This window comes from Anas acuta, chromosome 3 (genome assembly GCF_963932015.1).
Source record: "Anas acuta chromosome 3, bAnaAcu1.1, whole genome shotgun sequence".
Taxonomy (NCBI): Eukaryota; Metazoa; Chordata; class Aves; order Anseriformes; family Anatidae; genus Anas; species Anas acuta.
Genome location: NC_088981.1, coordinates 56,230,556 through 56,253,485, shown reverse-complemented (window position 1 = coordinate 56,253,485; position 22,930 = coordinate 56,230,556). Strand labels below are relative to the sequence as shown.

The 22,930-nt window shown below is 38.2% G+C and overlaps 2 protein-coding genes across 2 annotated transcripts in view; both read left to right on the top strand.

The window, feature by feature from the left end:
• Positions 1-1,035: 1,035 nt before the first annotated feature.
• GJE1 (gap junction protein epsilon 1) lies at positions 1,036-6,946 on the top strand. The gene is given in 3 exon segments (XM_068675089.1): positions 1,036-1,070; positions 5,957-6,134; positions 6,551-6,946. Coding segments are annotated over 3 exon segments (609 nt in total).
• A 5,375-nt stretch (positions 6,947-12,321) lies between these two features.
• Positions 12,322-22,930, top strand: part of VTA1 (vesicle trafficking 1) — a 38,084-nt gene continuing 27,475 nt past the window's right edge. The window contains exon 1 of the mRNA XM_068677243.1: positions 12,322-12,528. Coding sequence (XP_068533344.1) covers positions 12,417-12,528 — 112 coding nt within the window. The 5' untranslated portion in view covers positions 12,322-12,416. The remainder of the gene's footprint in view (positions 12,529-22,930) is intronic.

Here is a 22,930-nt window from a genome sequence, read left to right as displayed (position 1 = left end):
GACATTAGCTACCTTTAAAGTTTTGGGTTTTACTCTATAAAGCTGTAACATGTATTAGTCTCAGATAGGGACATGGGGAAAGCTGATGAGATAATCTATCACTTTTTATGCAAATTGTATATGTGAATGGAGAATAACGTTTTCTTCTGTGAAGTGTCTCTTGCTTTTCATTGAGGTAGTATATTTTATTTCCTAGTGCATGTACATATATTTGACTTTACAAACAGTTCCATCTATTTCCAGCAGAAGCCATGAATTCAGGTAGCAGTGCAACTATGCTGCAAGACAAACAGTTCTACTGCACTCAAGTTTTCAAGATAAAGAGTTAACACAGAGGAATAACAGCATTTGCCAGTTACATTATCCATGGACTGATTTTGCCCTTCCTCTTCTCAGGAAGGAGGATGTATAAGTTTGCAGTGACCTTGCTTGCTCATATTATTGAAATAGTTCTCGTGAAGCCCTAGAGGTTTATGACAGGTATATGGAAAAATAAAATGAATGCATGGATGGCTTGCTGAAGTGGGAGAATGAGTTTGAACACTAAAATACCAGAAGTGGTGTACCACATATGTGCAGTTACACATGGCCTGCCTATGATTTATCTTCTGGAAAGTCAGTGCTAGTGCTTGGAAATAATCAGGCTAGAGACTTCATGTTTACTAGGCAGGTAATAGGAATTGTCATGGATCTCCCTCATAAGTGATTCCTGGCACTGACAGTGCTTTCCTCCACACTGTATTTAATTCATCTACACTCCCTCTGAGGCAGCCTTCCAATTTGCTTGGAAATTATCACAATTGCTAGCATCCTCTACTTTGTTGAGTGCACATAGACTTTGCTAGGGACATCAATATTCATGCTTCTGCAAGCAATCTGAACCATTCTTTTTGATTTCCATTGGTTGGATCCAATATTTGTCTTTAACCCTGTAAGCCCAGAATATGAGCTGTTGTCCTTCCACTTAATTATTTGAAAATGGGCTTGTATGTGAACAATCAGTGTAACTCCCATATCCCATAGTTCAAAGTCAACATGTATCCGATATCAATTTACCAAAACACCAGAAGGTGAGTCTTTTTACATGAATATCAACAGAAGAACAATGTAAAGGTTCTGTTGGCATAAACTTCACTTGCAGCTTGAATGGAGAAAAGTGAGACCCCTTGGGTTTTGTTGCACTGAAACTACACTCCCACTCCTGTCCTCCAGGAGAATTTCTTCTACCCAAGTAAGTTATACCTATCATCCAGACTGAAGTATGGAATTCCTTAGAATTAGGTAGAATTAGGAACATTTTCAGCAGGAATATACCTTACTGATTTTCACCAGCACTTGATTTTATCTACTCTGTGTTTTCAGAACTCTAAACAGCAAGGAAATAACATTTGGAGACTATGAGTGTCTCCAGCTCAAAGGAAACAGAAAGTTAGATTATGTTTCTAATGTCATTCAGCGGATGTCTGTGTAAAGGCAAGAGAATATACTGAAACAGCATGAATATAATTTCCTGCAGAGGCAAAAAGAAGAGGGAAAAGCTCCACAGACCCTGACATAAAACAGCCGGAATTTAGATCCTCACAGGCAAACTGTTCGTCATTCTCTTTTCAAACAAAAAAATCTATCCATCTCTTTGGATTTTGTTTCAGATTATAGTCTAGAGACAACTTCATCTTGCAGCTATGACACAAATTTTAGCACAAGAGCAAAGGAGAGAATGAGCAGTGCAGGTGTGTCTCCCTAGTGGGAAAGAATCTACGCACAAACTGAAATCAGGCAGCGCAGAGGGAGCATATCTGGGAGTGCAATATCACAGGGCAGGGACTGTGACAACTGGGAAACGTGGGAAGCAAATCTGCCTCATCAGTAATTCCCAAATGTAGGGATGCCAAAAGTCTGTGTAGGAATGAAGAACTCCACGCATCTCACAAACGCCCTCTACTGAGACGTGCTAACAGCAGGGAAAAGGGTTCCCTTCCCATGTATTCAGGCAGTTTGAGGCACTTTATACTCCAAGGGCTAATTGCGGATTTGCACATCAGAACAAACTTTGCATAGTCCCACAAAGATCCAAGTATATCTGCCACTAAAACTATCTACAGTAAGTAGCCTGTAATTAAGTATGCAGGCTTGCAAACTGAGTGAGAGAACTGTGTAGCTGCATTGAAATACAGCCTTGAAAGTGATCATGTTTAAAGCCTGATCATCAGTCACATGAAGAAGCAACAAGACAAAAAAACAAGCAACAACTATTATTTGACTTTAAAACACTGAGCATTAAGGACCAAACCTTTGGGAAAAGTTTCTAGCACCAGACATTAGACCAACAGTTGGGAAAAGTGCATTGTAGCGCAGTGAATTCTCCCAGACAGCTGGATATATAATAACCTTAAGTAAGTCATGTCTTCTTTCTTGTTACTTGAGTATAGCCTTTCTTTCTTTTTTGGGAGATTGTTTTGGCAGAGACTTCCATTACCTTCCAGCTTCTTGAGTCAGAGTATCTATTTAAGGAGTAAGAGGACATGATTTAAAGGGTAGAAATAGATCACTTTCTCTCTCCCCAGGTTTCAGAACAGATAACAGGCTTTTCCACTGCTTCTATGTGGGTAGCAGGAACTCAAGGAGCTCAAGCTGGACTTTGAGAGAGGATGCAGACAAAGATCTCCCTGGATATGTAATACTCTATACTGGGGAACCTTGAAGAAGGACAATGTTCAGCTTCTAAGGCTACATCTCTTAGCATAGAATCCAAACTCTAAGGTTAGACATCTAAACATCAAACTCCTATGATTCTTTTACTAGTAAAACAGCACTGAAAGTTAATCATCTCATAGGCAATGCCAACGGGTTCCCTAGGAGAAATGGATGTGGGAAGAACTACGCTAAAAAGAATTGTTGTGGTTTTGTGTAGGGAATGTCACAAACAGCGTGAGCTAGCAAACTGTTTATGTTCAAAAGAGAAATGCCAAATACAACTATGGCTGCCCAGGGAAAAGCTCTAACCAGCAAGCTAATTAATAGAAATGATGTCAGATATATGCCATGCAGCCCTTTCTTCTCCTGAGACTCCAGATAATGGAAGAAGTAGCTACACTTTGTGTGAGCCAAGCTGTGTCTGCCAGTGGTATAGGCCTGGCAAAGCTGCAACAAACACCAATATGAAATCCCCTCTTTGTTGAGACTGGATTACTGGACTTGAGGACTGTAGAAAAGATAACAAGAGAGTGATTCTTTGTGCCTATTTCTTAACTTTTTAAAATATGCTTTTTTGGTTACAAATTTTGTATTCATCAAAAAAAAAAAAAAAAGCTGTGATGAAGAAACTTAACATATGACATGCACCTTCCCACCTTCCCAGACTGAGTGCCATGGCTAAGGCCATACCCTTCTGTAATAAACCCAGGCTCTCTTTTGTCCATCCTTCTCAGCTCTCAGCCTTTGCACCCTGACACATCCTGTAAGACGCATGTGCTCTTGCCCAATGCTCTTCATGCTAAACATAAAACAGTCAGGAGGAAATGAGGAAGTAACTGATACCATGAGCCTCCTGGCCTAGCTGAAGGTGAGCCAGCCTCCATCTCAGGTCAGAATTGCAGTGGAGGCACTAATCTGTACCTAGCAGAGGCCTCCACTGGCCCTAAGCTTTGATGCACAGGGAACTCTGCAAACCAAAGCTGAGAGAAGAGGCTATTTTACAAGATTTAGCCATGAGAGCTCTCTTTTGGCAGACAAAATCTTATCTTACTAGTTTATTTTCAACAAGTCTTCTTTCATTGTAATTATTATTTCATAATGATAATATGTGTCATTACATTTAAACACACTAATAAAGCAATGAACTGGTTGTTTACTGTTAAAGTATTAGTTCATCCTTATCAAACTTCAAGCAAATGTGCATCTTTATGCGTGCATTTTTTTATTTTTTTAACTGTGATTGTTCAGTAGAACTTAAACTCATTAAAAGGTTAAAGAGCACACTGCTGAGTTGCAACCTCAAGCTACAAGACAGGGTAAAGACACACTTAGAAACAAGGATACCAACATCTTCTGTCTTATCTGTGCGAAATAGACAACCAACAGGCAGCCTCTCCTGCAAATTCAAAACAACAACGACAAAAGATTTTCTGTCAAGAAAGTCCCAAAGAACTATTTGAGTTGCCTTAGCAGACAGTATTCAGAAGGCACAATGCCAGTTTACTCTACTCCCATCTCAAGTCATCCTCTTAATGCAGTGTTATGAAACACATTATTGAACACACAAGACAAAAGAAAAATCACTGCTTTCCGTTCCTCCTAGTGGGAAGATAATGGGCTTCCTGTACTTTAGCTCATACGACACGTGTTTGAACCACTTCTAAGAATCTGACAGATTTATTATGGACCCATTCATCACAGTCAGTGGGGTTCGAGCACAGACACCCATGGGGTTTGTATCAGGCTTATTTGACAGCCTCTCCAAAATTCATTTTTAATTTCAGTTCAGCTGTAGTCATTATGTGCTACCAGAACTAGAGCAGAGCATTGCCAGCTAACTCTTAGCATCTTTATCACAAGACAGATATCCAAGTTTCCATATTTTTACTGCAGTCATACAAAGAATGATTTGATTGTCTTAGATTAGGTGACTCAGTCAGATAAGTAGTTATTTTATCTCCAACTAACAACAAAAAGCTATAGAGTAACATTTGTATAGTGCAGTTTTTTACCCAGAAAGTGTGCTTAAATATTGCTTCTATCTATAATGAAATCAAAATCATCCTAACCAAATGTAGTGTTTACTGAAGATTCATGTTCATGGACTAACATGAAAATAATGGCTACTATATATAAAGCATAATAAAAAGCATTGCAAGATCTATCTCAGCTTAGAAACTAGTAGATTTCTCCATTACTGCTTTTTTAAACATTGCTTAAAGAGGCAAAAAAAAATACCACTACATATATTCTTAAAGTACATTCAACCATAGGTTTTCAATGGCAACTGACATTTTAAAATAATTAAATGATTAAAATATTACCGATATTAAAAATCTGTCCAGCATGCTGAGCTAATTTAGTGATTTTATAGTATTGCAGGAACAATAGAAATTGCTTTGGATGCTAATTAAGCTCCACATGTATTATGAGCAGAAGAAAAAGAATGCACAGCAATTGTAATTACTGCATTTTTTAAAATGTAAAGGTTCATCACATACCCTGAGAAGCACAATATTTTATTGCTGATCACATACCACTGTGAGATATTGTTTGTAGCTGATTTAATATACACAAGCGTTAGCATTTTCTATATGCAGCAGAGCACTTCTAAAAAATTTAAAAACCCAGTCTCACTACTAACACAACACCTTTTACAGTCCTCCAAGAGATAAATAGACATTAACTAACTGCTTGACAAGGGACGTGTAGTAAATAACACAGTCACAGAAGCATTTTTCACCGTCTTCATAACTGAGCACTCAGCTAATCTTGGACCAACAACTTCCAAGTTTGTCTACATCCCTCTTTTTTACGGGACTTTAAATATAAAATACTTTTAACTTAATAACCCCAGATGCTGCAAACTGAACCTGTCAGCATCCCAGCTGGGATAGGAAAGTGGTGGTGCCGGGGGACTCCCACAGCTGAGGTGTGACCATCGGTACCTGGCAACTAGGGCTGTGGTTCCCCCCAGCCAGGGGAGAAAGACTTGAGTGGGCTGGGTAGTAAAACTGACAGATTAGTTGATAAAGGTTAGATAAATGAGTGTTTATGGAAAACACACAGCAAAAATAACTTGTTCTAAGCCATTATTTTGTTAGAGAGCTACCACTGCCTTCACAGGCAAACTCTTTCCTTTTAAAACAGGGAGGATAAAATAAATATTTTGGATAGTGATAAAGAGCAAGTAGGCCTCCAACAATATTTATTGTGCTCATTTTTGTTTTCATGTTGAATAACTCTGTGATGTGCAACTCAGGCCACCAAGGGTAATTGGCTAGTTCCACACCCTTTGCTTTGGCTCAGTCCGTATGTTTCTCCTTGGTGTTTTGGGCTTTGCTGTTTATGGAAATGAGGCCTTGCATTTCAGCTGTGACCCAGATGACAGGGAGGTTAATCTTTTCTGTTACAACCAGTTCAGCCCTAAAATTCCTCAGGTAATTCTCTCTCTCTCTCTCTCTCTTTTTTTTTTTTTTTTAATTGTAGAGATCCAATACTAAGACAATAAACTCCTAAAAATTAAACATAATTTTTCCGTATAAGAAGCACTAACTGATTGGTCTAATTATCACTTAGCTTTTTAATGGATACTTTCCTTTCAATGACCTTGCATTTGTGACTAAATATGGAGTTGTACTTTCTGTCCTTCATAACAACAATCCAGACCTTTCAGAAAGCAAGTGAGCTTTTCCAGTTGAAACACAACAGTGATTTCTACTTTTACTGTGTCACCAATGTTCTTATACATTTGATTTTTTTAAAAAACAGGCTTGCAGATTATTCCAGCATGTGCCAACTTTAGCTATCCTAATGCAGTTTTAAATGACCTAACAATGTTTCTGCTACAGATTAGGTATTCTGGGCATTACAGCTGGTGATTGTAATGGCACCCAGAGCGTTTTTTCACCTTTATGCCACATGTAAGAGCATCAAACAGGAAAACATCCTCCAGAAGATGTTTTACACTATCTTTTATATCTTCTCTGTTTAGTTAAGGATTATTCTTGAAGTTGTGGCTTTTAGGCTTCAGACTCAACTTTTTGGTTTTGAAGTGAATGCAATATATATGTGTAATGTGGCAGCACTTGATAAAACATTTAACATTACTTCATGCATGGTGCCAGAGGGCATTGAAAATACAATTTTCCTTCCTGCTATATACACATTCACTGTGATTACATTGGTCTTGTGTGTTGCTGAATTTTTTGAGATCACATTTAGAATGCTATGTTTCATAAAAAGTCAGTGATGTCAATCATTTTTAGTCATTTATTACCCTGTCCACCTGCATATTTATAAAGGTCTAAAGCTATAACAAAAAAAAATCTCCTGTCTTCTATGCAGCATTGCAGAAGAGAATCACACTCATGATTACTGCCAAAGAGAAGTCATCTAACACTTAATTTCAATCTAAAAGACACCTCATTATGTGAATAATTTTTGTTTCTATGTATAGGACAAAGGTAATAATAACATTCACACAAGTAATATGTTTATGACTTGCTGCCTACAGTAATTCGTCTTCCAGAGGAATGTCTTTGTGATGAGGAGGTTATTTATATCCATATTTTTATTGACAGCTTCATAGAATATGGTACTTTTCTTAACATATGCAATTGAATTTGTTTGTTACTGGTTAATAAGGTTGTCAGCCTGACAGGAAAAGCTATTCCAAATTCCTTCCATGTTCATATGATTTGAGAATTAATCAGTAATATGGGATACTCTCTAAGTATCAGAAATTGTTCAAACATTTTTCCCAAGCAGCACCACTGTTGCAATCCACTGTGGTGACAACACATTCATTGGTATCAGCCTAGGGTGCAGCATTCCAGCTGTAGTCATCCGCTAGCTGTGAATATCCTTTTAGAAGTGAGAGACTGGCATGGTACTCTTCATGCTGATTTGAATGTCTTGCCTTCATTATCCTTTGAATTTAAAATAAATTTTAGTGTTCCTTTGTTGTTTTTTTTTTTTTTTTCCTTTTGTTCTGGTTTTGTTTTTTTTTTGTTTTTTTTTTTTTGTTTTTTTCTATGTGTGTGTGTAACTTGCTGGAACATATACTTACGGTTTAAGATGCAGTATTAAAGGGAAAAATGGAGCACTTTCACAAAGCATTTACCAATTTTGTACAATTACAATTTGAAGGAGTAAAGGGGTTTTATGACTTCATTTTGCACTAGAAGCTTAAAAGTGTGAAAAGAAAAAAAAAAAAAAAGTCTTTTTTTGGTGCAGTCATGATTTCAGTGAGAGGTTTGCCTGTGTATGACTGCAGAATTAGACCCGTCAAATTTTCTGCAATGTCATATCTGACTAGCTATTGTTTTGACTAAGTTGCTAGTGTAACAATTAAAAAGAAGTCTGCATACAGAAATCATTCAATGAAATATGTGTATTTTTCTAGGTTTGGACAAGAACAAGATGTTTTCTTGTGCTACAGTTTCATTTTAAGGACTAATAGGTACCTCAGCTTAGAAGTAATTTCATTCCTTGTGCTGAAGTGAGGTCATGGAAAAAATCAGATTTGAGAAATGGAAAGGAGGAGATAGCTTCCTACATAAAATATGGACAAATTACAGTCATAACAATCGGCTATTTTTCATTTGTTTTTCAAATACCCTCAATTTCCAAGAGGAAAAAAAAAAAAAAAAAAAAAACAACAAAAAAAAAAAAAAAAACAGAAAATCTCCTTTTCTTTGCTAATAATTTTCTGCAACTGAGCAATTTTGTTCTGAATCTCAATATGCCAAGAGACTCAGACATAGAATCACAGAATGGCTGGTTTTGATGGGACCTTTGGAGGCCATCTGTTCCAATCCTCTGCTCAAGATGAGATACTCAGACCAGGCTGCCCATTGTACTAGTGTTCATCCCACTGCACAGTAACGTGCTTCCTGATGTTCATACAGAACCTCCAGTTTGTGCTCATTGCCTCTTTTCCTGTCACTGGACAACACTGAGGAGAGCCTGGATCCATCTTCCTTGCATCATCCCTTCAAGTATTTATGCATTAAGTATTTATCAATGTGTATTGATAAGATCCCCCCTGAGACTCCTCTTCTCCAGGCTGAAAAGACCCAGCTCCCTCAGCTTCTCCTCATACGAGAGGGGCTCCAGCCCCCTGATCATCTTGGTGAGTCTGTGTTGAACCCTCTCCAGTATATTCAGGTCTCTCTTGTACTGCATGGGGGGCAGAACTGGATACAGTACTCCAGGTGCGGCCTCAACAATGCTGAGAAGAAAGGAAGGATCACCTCCTTTGACCTGCTGACAATACTTTGCCTAATACAGCCAAGAATACTGTTAGCCTTCTTAGCAGCAAGGGCACTCAAGTTCAACTTGATATTTGCCAGGACTCCAAGGTCCTTTTTTGCAAAGCTGCTGTCCAGCTGAGTGGTCCCCAATGTGTACTGGTGCCTGGGATTGTTCCTCACCCAAGGGCATTCCTCCCCCAGATGCACTGAGCAGTGACTCTTTGTCACTACTTAACAAAGATTTGGGAACTGTTATAAATTAGACCACACAATTTTCTGGTCTATTGAAATTATTTTATTAATCAAGTAAGCAGACACAAGCAGAACAGCGCTGGGCGGCTGGGGAGTCTCCACTCCACAACTGCACGCAACTTCCCTTTCCAGGGTTGCTGTTTTATAGCAGTCGAGTTCCGGCTTATCAGGACTTGTTGAACTGGCTGAGGCTGCGCAGTCTATTGTTGAGAGGGGGGTCGACAGGATGTCTTGTGGTAAGGGATTTCACAGAGTCTTGTTTCACTCAAGGATGTTTACCCAACACCCCCTCCTGCTATCTGCTTGCTTAATCCATCCCCTTATCAAGGCTGTTAAATTGTGCAACCTTATCCCCTCAGCAGATTCTCCAAATTCCTCAAAGACAATGAACAAACCCCCACTAATTTATCACAGGAACCAGCAAAGTCAAACAGAATCCATTAGTGTCTTTCAGCACAGTCTGAGGCCTGTAACACTGAAGGAAATAAGAACAGCATTACTTCTTGAATTAAGTGTAGCTTTGGGAAGGGAGGGGGAGGGAAAGGAAAGGGAAAGAGAAGGAAAAGGGAATGGAAAGGGAAAGGTAAAAGGGAAAAGGAAACTAAAATGTGAAATGGAAATGGAAAGAAGCATTTAAGATGCTTTCATCCAGTAGAAAAGCAGATGAAGTTGAGATCCTGCTGAGAGGAAGGGTCCTTTTAGGAATATTTGAAAAATTCTAGAAAATTTACAAGAAAACCTTTTAGCACCAGCCATTAGTTAAGCAGTCTCAAACAAGGCTGGGTTATAAATGCTTTGTAATCCTCACCCACAAAAGTAGTCCTCCTTATGTAAATGGAATTGCATGATTTAGATTTCTAGGAATTGATTGCTTCTGTGCCATGGACATTGAAGTAGCTCAAAACTAGCTCTGTCTTTTTTTAATATGTTTGTCAAGAACAAGATACATTTCAGTACTTTCACTGCATTAATGTTGTGACATTTTTCCCTGTGGAAATAAGTTATATGTTGTCTTAAATATATGTGCAGACAACACTATCAAATCTGTGCAATGATAAACTAGTTATTTGATATTTATAAGTATTGCAAGTGGAATAACAATCACTGCTAACTTCTTATTTGCATAATATGTCATGTGCTTTGGTCAATACATTTAATTTTTTGTTGTATACATTGGTATCCATCTGGAGTTACTTTTTGCAATTTAAACTTTTAATTTCAGTTAAAAAAAAAAAAAACTTTATATTTATAAATAAAACACCATGTATACATATAACATATGTATACATATACATATATAACACCATCTACTAAAAAGAATAATTACTTCTATGTTTTAAGTACAGTGGCAAAATATTGTACTCAAATCACACTTAATCAGACTTTCATTCAATAAGAAAGTAGCTTTATCACCACCCCATCGTTATTTTTCCTAGTACTTCATATTTCCATTGCTTGTTGTTCTTCTGCAGATTTCAAAATACTTCAGAAAGGTTAGAAGAGTGTCAAAGTCCCCAGCCCCTCCGGGAACTTTCCTGTTACCTCCAGGAGCATTGCAGAGCCAGGACTGGCACAGGACTGCCTGAGGTCCCTTTGGGTGTGTCTAGCAACTGGCCTACCCATCACCATGCCCTTTCCTTTAGTGGTCAAAGTCTGGAAATTTTCAAAACCTGTTCTTGTTCAAAATCAGACCAGATGTAGATTTTTTCTACATTTCCAGTAAAATGAAAATTCCTCAGTTTTTCACTGGCAAACAAAATGTGCATTGTTGCCTTTTAGTGCAAATGTTTTTCTGTTACTGATTCCATCATTAGTTTCTTGAACAAATAGATTGTGATTTTACATCCATGTAAAGAAACCTTTTCCCCATGGTTGTCAAAACTTCTCTTTCCTATATTTGTCATCTGTTTTCCTAACATTTAACGTATCCTTAAGTGCCTCTCAACTTTTCGTTCTTCCCAATTCCCATCACTTTTGTCATCATTTACGTTGCTTTCTATCAGCTTCCCTCCACCTTCACACCCTCTGAGATTTATAGCATGCCTGTGCTTATTTCTCAATGTTGTGCTGATTTTACTTCAAATGCTTAGCAATTGTTTGAGATGATCTTGGAGGCTTTTATTCTCATTATGAAAGGAATTACATAATAAACTTGGGGATTCTTTGGTTCAGTTCTACTTTTTTACAGAATTAACATACAGTCCTGCCTCCCGGAACACAATACAAAGTATTTTTGTGGCTTACATCAAGCACACATTTTAAGTGCTTCTTTGACTTTTTCATTGCTTTCCACCCTACTCTAGCTGCCTCGTTTTCTCAGACAGCGCTCAAAGCAATCCCCAGCTCATGCGTTTGCAAGTCAGATTTGTCTCTAGCCAGACATCACACCCATTTCAGCTCTCTCTTAACAAACAGCCGTAATTGTTCCCTCCATGATCTTCAGCGAAACAAGTTCAATACACCCATCAAGTGACGTGGCTGCCTTTACATCAAAGGCATAGCTGCTTTGGGCCAGCTGGCTTCTACACCACCACAACATCCCAGTCCTATAACCACTCGCTGTTCTCTTGGTTTCTTTGTCCTCCTTTCTTCTGCCCAGCCATCGTTTCCCTTCCAGTCTCCCCTCGGCACTCTCCCAGGACAGCCATGAGACAACGCCGCCATCTCTCCTGCCCCGTGGCTCCCTCCAACACGCAGCTTTCTTTATGCTCTGCAGCATTGACATCCTCCTGCCTCGCAGACAGCCGTTTGGAGCCCAGGGGAAGGTTGGCACCAGAGCTATTTAAAACAAATAAAAAACCAAACATTTCACCACACCGCCAGAAGACAGCAGGTGCGACAGCATCACAACGTGGAGGAGCACCATTCTGAACGACTTTCCTCCAACAGCTCCCTTTTCTTCCGCTGCTCTCACCCCCTCTCGAAAAAAAAAAAAAATAATAATAATAATAACGAAAAGCCCCGGGGGTTTCTCTGAGCAGGGAGCTACGGGGGCAGCGTGTGGGCGCGGGGGACGGAGCCACCCGGGCCCCGGTTGACTCAGGGGTCCCGCGGGCGGCCTCCCGCCGGCAGGGGCCGCTCTCCCCGGGCCTAGCGCCGCCGGGAGCGCCCCGCGTCCCGCAGCGGGCCGGAAGCGGAAGGCTCCGGCTGCGGCTCCGGGGCCGGTGTCGGGGATCGGGGGATCGGCAGCCGCCCGCTCGGCGTTGCTGCGAGATGGCCGCCGCCGCCGCGCTCCCCCCGCTGCCGCCGCAGTTCAAGAGCATCCAGCACCACCTGCGGACCGCGCAGGAGCTGGACAAGCGAGAGCCGGTGGTGGCGTACTACTGTGAGTGCGGCGGGGGCAGCGCCGCCCATACCCTCCCCTCCCCTCTCCTCCCCTCCCATCTCGTCCCCTCCCGGCCGGGCCGGGCCCGCCCCGCCGCCGCCCCCGTTCCCCCGGCCCGGCCTCAGCCCGTCCCCTGCTCTGCCCCCTGCGGGGCTACGCCTCGGGGCAGGCAGCCGTAGCGGGCCTGCCGGCGGGCTCGTGGTGTGCGTGGGGTGTTGGGGTGCTGCCCACGGGTATCGCTCGGAGCTGTCATCCGAGGGGCTCTGCAGGGTTGTGCTGCCACTGAGAAGCCCTCCTCTCCGTCCTGTGTCGGATGAAGCAGTTTGGGTTTGGCAGTGTGTTTAACAACGTCCGCTTTATTTGCTAGCGAGCTCGTGTTGCCGCTTCTTCAGGCTGCTTTGATTCTTCTTGTTTGTTTCATTTGTTTGTGTTTCCACAAAGCAATGTATCTTTCAAACAAACCCATCTACTCCCCTGGTTCTGATCTGTCACCCTTTCTAAAAGCTTCCTGCTGCCAGTTAAGGAATGGCAGCCTGTTAGTCAGCCTCAATTAGCGTCACGGTTGATCACCACCACTCTTGGACCATCCCTAAAACAAACAGATTATGAAGAGTTACAAAGTGCACTGACTAGAAATGTGTCTTTATGTTGTTTGCCTTTTTTTTTTTTTTTTTTTTTTCCTATTTTTGAGTTGGGACATCATCTGGGGGGCTTACTTGGCAATAGCCTGGGTTCAAGACATTAAAAAAAAAAAAAATACAGGTGGAACTGATTGCTTGATTTGTAATAAACAGTCTTAGTTTTAAAAGGATGAACTCACAGAGTTCAGGCTTTAGAAAGCTCTGAAAAATGTGTCAGAAGACTGATTTAATTTTCACATGTTATACAGGAACAGCTAATTTACACAGCTAATTAATTAATTAATTGCACAACTAACGCAGAAAAGTACCACTAGAGAAGCCAGATAGCCACATATGAGAACCCTGGATGTTCTCAGTAGTATTTGCCATGTTTTTACTGGAAGAACATAGGACAAATTGTTCTTTGTGTGACAGGAAACAGCAGCTAGGTCAAGATGCATTGCAGGTTTGTTTTTATTTGTTCTTTTTTTTTTTTTTTATCAGAGTGTCTGGCTATTAAAAAAAGGCAACACATGTTCATTGTTATTTTTATTTTAAACTGTTATTTTTATTTTAAACTGTTCTTGTGGCTGGTCTCTGCCACATTATTTTAATTCTGGCTTTGAACCTGAAGTAAGTTTATGAACCATTAATTTTAAACATTGTGGCTTTGGAACAATTGTATGGGGTCCCAAAGCGTTAATTATTAAATAGGCTGTTGTCAAAAAAAAGTAAAGTTCCAAATGTCTACTTCTACCACATTATAAATAACAAAGGTTTTCCTAAAAAGGTAGAACTGGATACGCAAAGAATGTTCAAGATGTTTTTCAGGTAATGTTTTGAAAGGAACACATACTATTTAGTGTTCAGAGAAAGCAATATTTCTTAACAGATGCTTTACTGAAAAGAAAAAGAAAAAAAAACAACAACACTTAAAAGCATCTCATTGTTGAGGCTTTGAAATACGCTTCAGAGGAACTCTGTGCATTTCCAATAACATACTTTGCGAAATGGATTGTGTGAGAAAAGCTTGCTGTGTGCTGAAACACATTGGCACACCTCCACTGCCCTTGTCTGTACAGGTATGCCTGCAAACACGCCTGTCATGGGACCGGGCTGGTGGTGTGGTGCAGCAGTCAGCCAGGGGGGCCTGTGGTCACAAGATGGGACAGTGCTGCCTGTTCTGTCACAGGGCTGCTTGCACACCTCTGTGTGAGGAGGAATATCTGCCATTTGGTAATATGGTGGGAATAGCTGTCAGTGCAGAGATGCCAGGAAGGTGTTTATAGCTTTGGTGTATTGCCAGAAGTGGTTCATCCACAGCCAAAAGTTTTCATCCTAATAGTAACATCTTCATGGCACTGTTGCTTTGAACATGGACGTATATTGGCTAGGATTTTGATTTATGTGCATTTTAATTTAATTCCACTTATATATTTCCGATAGTAAGAGCTGTTACACATTCTAATTTGAATACCAGAAACAGACGGATTCTGGTAAGATGTGTTTGCAGCCTAAAATATTACATCCTGTGCCTTAGCAATAAAATTGTTGGAGGGAACCACTTACTCGTTAATATTTTGTCTCTTCAACATCTACTGGTGGCACGGGTGTGTTCTTAAAGTCTGGAATTTCAATGGTAGTTGCACATTTCATTTGCATATCCCATTTTAAATTTTCTTCTCTTACTTTTTTTGGATGTAGTTCATCTGAAGCCTGAAGCTAGTATAAACCAGTACTGCCACCTCAAGAAGATACTGTAGTTTGTCTCTGGTCTCACATTCCCACACCAAAAATACTTCAGAAGCAAACCTTGGTGTAATTGTATGGTGAACAGGAACAGCAGGCATTTTCAGCCAGGCCAGTTTGCTACCACTTAAACAGCTGTGCTCATGCACAGAGGCAAGGAATAAATAGCAGTAACATGGGGAGAAAGCAGGACTTCTTTTGATGTTGCTGGTTTATGTTAATTTAAAGAAAATGTAATTTGATGGATGTTAAGCTCTGTTTTACACAATACAGATAGCTGCAGCAGGGATGGTTTGTGTTTTTCAAGAAGCACGTACTTTTCCACATGAAAAATCAAATGTTACAGAACAGCATTGGTGCTCTTGTGCAGCATAAGTGGTATTTGTTGTGGTGCTTGCTAGAAAATCCACAGAAATTGAGATCTGATTTTATTTCTTGTGGTTCTGTACATTCCTTACAAGCCCTTCACTCAGTTTTTAGTGTTCAGATTGGTACGTGATCAAATCGGCTTTATACGTTGTATGAAAATAATGACTTTTTTTAGTCATAGCTACTGTTATTAGCTGAACAGAACTTTCAACTATTGGTAGAAACAATAAAAATATATTTGGTTTATGACAGCATGTACTGTAAATTTACTTGGCTGTAAAAATTGTTCTTCTTAGAACATAGACTGTAGAGAAATAATTATACCATGCTTATTTTTAAATTCATACAAGACTATCTTCCGACACTATTCTCCTTTTAAAGAGATTAGGAGATGCTTTATAGTTAATAAAATGTTCAGGCCTGTTATACTCTACTACCTCCCTTTAAAATCTGTATTGTTCCATATTACTCCACATTTCATATAATTTTGTTATAGTCTTACTGTAGTTACTTTGTGTTCAGTAAAGGGCAGTTGTTTCAATAGGTATAAGAGAATACCAGTAAAGAATGCTACATAGGTTGCCCAGCAAAGGAAAGGAAGTGATTGGTGGTCAATAAAGTAACTTTCTTGTGTTTAAAAAGAAAAAAAAAAAAAACACTTAAATGAACTTGACTCTTTGGCTACTTTGAAATGTTGTATTGCAAACACAAGGAGGCAGGCTTTGATAAGAAATCTTTGGCCTGCTTAGTAGTTGAAGAAATCTAAATCGTGCCATAGGCACAATAACTTATTATAGTAATACAGTAACGTATAGTAACTTATAAGCATAGTAACTTATTGCGAAGTTACTTTTTGATAAATTGCATTGTTTGCGAGGTAGGTCTGTCTTCTAAAGAATTTTGTTTTAATGTTTTAAAGCAGTTTTTTTCCTTTATAGTTGTTGTTTCAAGCTTTCGGTAGTGTTGCAGTAGTACATCTTTTTAAAGATGGTTGGTAGTGCTATTAATTTTATTCTTTTGTACCTGTTACTCCTTGATGTTTTAATTCAAACGTTTTGAGAGAGTGCTAGTGAGTTGCCAGAAAAATATATATTCAAAGTGACATCCTAAAACCCACGTGGTGTTTGGATATCTAGTAAATGCAGCATGAAATCATATGATTCTAGTAGCTGCTGAAAGTCTTTGATAGTCAGCTAAGCATCAGAAAGCATTAAAGTGAAATCAGTAGACTGGATCTGTTTAAGAAGATGTGAAGATCTCCCATAATTCTTAAATTCTTCAAATAGAAAAGTGCAAGATAATTATTTCAGAAGGATCTTACTTTTGTGTTGTCATTTGTGTTTTTGTGGGATACAGCAGGAGAGAAAAGAGGTGATTTTTTCTCCCACAACTAGTTGACAGTCCCTTGAATCAGAAGTCATTCAGCTCATAGTGGAAATACCCATCTGCTAAATTTGTCAGTCTTTTTACTTTCAAGTTTAATCAGACATCAGTGAAGCAAGGTTCTCAGTACAAACCAATTATAATTTTATTATAAATTATAATTTTATAATTTATGTTGTGGGGGAGAAGGACAAAGTAGAACTTATGTCCTGAATCAGAACTTTAGGAATATAAAATTACCTTTTAATTTTACAACGTAAACACTATTTTGTCTAATGATTTTTCCTCAAAGCAGAGAACCCTAATAATCAATATTGAACTTCTATTTTATTCAACTTCTTACTCATCTTGATGCATTTTGACCTAATTTGGAATGATTATTTAGGAAGATGCATGTAATTCATAAGTATTAAATGGAAATAAAATTGACTAATGTTTGCTATATTTCACTGGAGAGGCTCTGCGTATACTCACTGACTTGGTTTAACTGTGACATTCTAGAATTGAAATGCATGAAATAATGTTCTTAACATCAGTTAGCTACTAAAATCAAATTCTGTAGCTTTCTGGTTTAAATACTTCTGTACTAGTTTTATATAATCCATTTGTAAGAGTACATTTACCATAATCTTATGTTGCCATAAAGCAGTTTTGCTTGCTACTAATAGTACAAAGTACTTAAAACCTATTATTAGAGATCAGGTACTGAAGAATAGATTTACTCAGTTCTTTACCCATTAGAAGTTAATTGATCAAGTCAGATATTTAAGAAGTAGATCTCCATAGTGTACTGGAGAATTTTTCTGATTGTGCTATGAGTATAAACTTAAAGTATTTCTCTTTTTTTTTCCATTGCTTTCTTTTTTTTTTTTTTTGTCTTCAATCTTAGTTTATTTTGCTCTGATTTGTTTCAGAGATTTTTAAGTAGGAAAAATATACTCAGAAAACTGTTTTGTGACAGTAGGAAAAGTGTACTCAGAACACTGTGCACTGTTTTTCTGTAGAAACAGAAGAACAGGCAGAACTGATGGGAATAACAAAGATAAATACATGAAACCCACAGACCTCAGAACAAGCTGTATGTAGAACTAAATAGTAAAGATGTTAACTACTGTATAGTGTTTCTGGCATGTGCTCTGATTACAGAGGTAATATTTTAAAAGCAACTACTCTGACAGAGAGAGGAATGAAAATATAAAAGTGCATTTCAGAGATTAAAACTTAATTTCTCAGGTGTGTGTATTTATCTTAAAATCCTAAAGTTCAGTTGTACGGTGTGAATATACTAACATGCATTTTTCCACCAAATATTTCACATTCCTTTGGTGGATCTGTTCAACTTGAACCTCTGAAAGTAGAATGAAGAACTGCCTGAGATTTGCTGCACTTCTGAAGTGCATCAATGTCAACGTTTCAATTTGCAGAATAGCAGAATCGTTGAGGTTGAAGAGAATTGTGGACATCCTTTAGTGTAATCTCCTGGTCACTAGTTAGGTTAGTCAGGACTGTGTCCAGGCAGGTTTTGAATGTCTCTGAGGATGGAGACTCCACAACTTCTGGGAGCAACCTGTTCCATTGTTTGACCACCCTTGCAGTAGATGTTTTTTTCTTATATTTAAGTGAAATTTCTAATATTTCATTTTGCACCTGTTGCCCTGTTGTCCTGTCATTGGGAACAACTGAGATGGGTCTGGCTTTGTCTTCGTTCCCTTCGTTCCCAGGTCAGGTATTGATGCACTATCATGCATCAACACCAAACAGTCACAGCTCAAACAGTCTCTTCTGGTATGATAGATTCTCTTAGTCCTTCATCATTTTTGTGGTCCTTCCCATGTCTCCTCTACTGGGGAGCGGAGAACTGGATGCAGCACTCCAGGTGTGTCTCACTGGACCTGAGTAGGAAAGAGCGATAATTTCCCACAACCTGCTGGCATTCTCCTAATGCAGTGCAGGATGCTGTTAGCAGTTAAGGTTAGGAAACATCTGAGTCGTGCTCACCTAGAGTGCTTTGGTTCGCCTCACAGAGTAGTTGAGAGCGCAAAATGGGTTTCTTCCACTTGAAACTTAACTAGAAGGCGTTCCACACGAATGCTCTCTAATAGCTACAAGCTGTTTTATCCATATGAACTTGTCCGTAAGTGAAGAGTATCTGCCTTCTTTTTTGCCTTCTTGAGAGCTCAATTACTACATCCTACAGTTCAGGTAGTTCTATTTCAATTTTGTTATCTGTATTAGAATATTAGAATAGGCTTTAGAATATTAGATAGGCTTTAAAAATACAGATTGTTTAAATATTGTGCAAAAGTTTAGAAATGTGTTGATTCCACATACAGATCACTTATTCAAATTTTTGAGAGCAAAGGTGGTCTTTAAACTGTGGTGAAGAATGGCACGAAGTATAGAATACTGAGTCATATCTTAGCATAGATAACAGATACTGTTAGCTTACTTGGGTTGTCTCATCTGACCTTAACAATTAACACACTAATTTTCATGTTTTTGTGTCCCCGTACTCCCCTGATTTGTATTCCAGCTATTGTTTTCCTGTTACAAGCAGTTAACAAACATTTTTCTGCCAGTGGGTTGATTGACAGTGGGAAGAAGGAGGTGTAGAATATCAGTGAATAATAAATTACAGAGTGAAAAAGCTTTCAGTTCTTAATCAGAATCAAAATATGACTGAAGGTTATGGAAATGTTTTTGTTACCATTTAATGTTAATTGTGGAACATGTGAATGAAAAGTATTAAAAGTATTCCAGTTCTTATTAATTTATTTTTCTGTACTGGAAGAGAATTAAATACGTGTTAGGGGAAAAGAACTGTAATCTTTTGATCCTGGTAGACCAGGAAAAATCAAGATAGATAAGTAGGACAGAATTGAGAAGACAGAATCGGTGTATTGTGCATACTTGCTGGCTAGAACCTTGGTTATCCAGTATTTTTACTTGGCACAGAGTTAGTTTAAAATGGGAGCAGGGGGAGTTTCAGTTGTTATCCAAACATAAATCTGGAATAACTTACTGTGTATTAGGAATGAATGCCTGGCACATACTGAAGACGAAATACTCGCTCTGAAATTGTGCTGTGTATTAGCAAAGGAAAAATAACGTGGTATTACGTGACATAAATAAAAGCAGAGAAGTTTCTGTAAAGCTCACTGTATAATTCCTTCCAGCACACCCACACTTAGTATTTACTGAACAAAGATTAAGGGCAACAAATCAAGACATAAATTTTGTCGTTGTCTTGGCAAAACATTTTTCTGAGAATGATTGCTTGCCAAGTCTTTATGACTTTGAAGATAAATGTCCTGTCTGCAAACTGAGAGCAAACCCTCTTTTAGTTAATAATTGGCTAAACAGTCCTGTCTTTGTGCGTAAAAGATTACAAGTGACTTTAGCCCTACTTAAAATATTAATAATATTTAGACATAAGCACGATGTAGTCTTTACCTCTTTTGTGCTTCACTTTCTGCATATACTCCCGTTGTTAGTCACATTAAAAATCTTTCCTTCTGCTTGGTTTGGGTAAAGGAGACAAAAACTTAGATTGTAAATATAGATTAAAGAGACCAAGTAATTTCATTCATTGATATGTTTGCGGGTATTCCAGATCTTCATCACAGTATTGAATAGAGATGACAATTATAGGTCAGTTATTTCCAAGAGTGGCTGCGTTCTCCAAATACTTTGTTTAGGCTTTAAAGTCTTGGAAATTTTTCCAGCTACGATGTATAGTTTTCATTGTCTTTTTATATCAACATTTTTAGCGGCTTGGCTTCTCACAGAAGAAACCTAATATCAAATATTACCAAGCATATAGTAATATAAGTCAAGTTGTTTAGTTTTATGAAATATTACTATGGTCATTAAGAACATTTTAAACATTTACAACTCAGGTTCTTGAAGAAAAGTGCTCCAAAATCATTTTGATGTAAAATGAAATGTCAAGTCATTTAAAAATTCACGTGCTGTATTTTTAAAATGTGAAAAAAATTGTGATTTAGCAATCACAGTAATAATGCACTCTGTTGCTTTTACAGTATTATAGAAACCAAGATAGCTGTATTTAAAGGAATGTAAATAATTTCTCTGTTTTCTTTCAGACACAGAGAAAAAAAATCTTAACTTGTGTTTGGCCTTCACAGCAAACGTTTTGGAGGTGATAAATAGTTGGCTTCTTGCTCAGGAGTTCTTTGCTACTGAGATTACTTGTCAACATAAACATAAAGGACAGTTCTTTGAACGTTAATTACTAGTTTAAAATTTCACTGAGGATACTATCATAGAAAAAATGTTTTGTTTACTCCTGCTGAAAATTCAGTAATGAAGTGAATTTACCTATTTGCTGTAAGTCAGATAGGATAAGGACAGTAAATGGATTTCCTATACTAGATCAAAGCATATCTTTAGTTACTATTGTTTATGCTTACCAAAAGTAATGTTTGTGTGATAAACTACATATAAAAGTGAAAGGTACTTAAGACTTCTGTCACTTTAATTGGCAAAAGTAGTAGTTTTGAAAACAATGTAGTCTTGTAGGAAATGTAAAAAGTAGAACAACTGAGCACTTCGTCACTGTCTACAAGGTAAGGTATTTAGGTCAAAATGCAGTAAGTACAACTTCAGTGATTAGTGTCTTCGTATTTACTTGTCCATTGCTCTTTATACACTTAATTTTAAAAGCAAAAATTCAAAATATTAAAAAATATTATTTTTATTTCTTTACTGTCAGTAGGGGCAAAAAGAATATTATTTCCTCTGTATCCTATTCAGCTTTCGTCAGAAATTCTGTATTCTTTCAGTTTTTCAACTATTTCATTTTATTTCTGCATAATGAATCGAAAGATCGATAATAGTTTTTCAACCTCCAAACAGAATTTTGACTAGAGCACCAAAATGTACTTAGCAGCATTTTAATAGAATTATATGATGAAGGTTTGGGTTGGAAGGGACCTTAAAGATCATCAAATTCCAACCCTCCTGCCGTTGGCAGGGACATCTTCTACTAGACCAGGTTGCTGAAAGCTCCATCCAGCCTGTCCTTGAACACTTCCAAGAATGGAAAGCATCAACAATAGTTTACATACGTGTCATAATCTTGGTCACCACTTTCTTGAGAAAGGAGGAAAAGCTTTTGCCCTTACCTCAGTGATTGTGTCATTGTGTCATCAGAGGTGTGTCTCTTGATATGCAGTATTCCTTTTGAACTTATTACTGTGTGTGAAGAGGTGAACATGTAAAAATTCTGAACTGTGAAAGTTCTTAAAGATTGCCACAAACTCTTTTAATTTGCTAAGTTAACTTAAGTGTGCTTTGACCTTTTGCCAGCTAATAAGATGCAGGAGTTCTCCCTTGTGATGCTGGTAAATGTGAGACGGTTTGATGGCTAGGTGTGGTAAATGTCTCTATGTATTTGGTTGTGCAATACAGAAATGTCATTGCTGTGACAGGTGGAGCACAGTTAACCTTAGCTCAGATGACATAAGTAATCTGTAGAATGTCTGTGTTCATATAGGTAGAGCATGTATTATATTATATGATTTTATGCCATGAAACATGTTCCAGGAAGTTTGCAATCAAATACATACTTAAAGATCAGTTTAGTTGAAGACTAAGTACGAACGTAAGATCTAGATCTAGTAAGAACGTAAGATGAGACTTTAATCTGCAGTAAACTCAAGCTAATTTGAGTTCCTGAAATAAAGATCTCTTTATCTTTCTGTTTGGATTTATTTCCAATATAATTTCAAATTTACATGTGGTAGTTTCTGAATTTAAATGTTAACATGACAGGATCATAAAGATAAATAAGTTTAAGCGTATGTATCAGTAATTAGTTTAATTTTAGTGTTGTCACATAACTACATAACAAATACAATTTTTGTTAAAATTTGTCTGCATCAGTTATTTTAGTTGTTCATAGCATTTACTCATTCCTGAATTTTGACTCAGAGTAGACTTTTATATGGTTGTTCATAGTATCATGGAATGGTTTGGGAAGGCCATCCAACTTGGCCTTCCAAAGATGAGGCATCCACAGTTTAGGTAACTTCACTCTGGACAACCAATTTCAGTGCCTCTCTGCCCTCATAGTAAAGAATTTCTTCCTTATATCTAATGTAAATTTGCCCTCCTTTAATTTAAAGCTAATACCTTTTATCCTATCACTGTACCGATACAGAGTCCCTCTGCATCTTTCTTGTAGGCCCCCTTTAGACACTGGAAGACCATTAGAAGGTCTGCCAGGAGCCCTCTCTTCTCCAGGCTGAACAACCCCA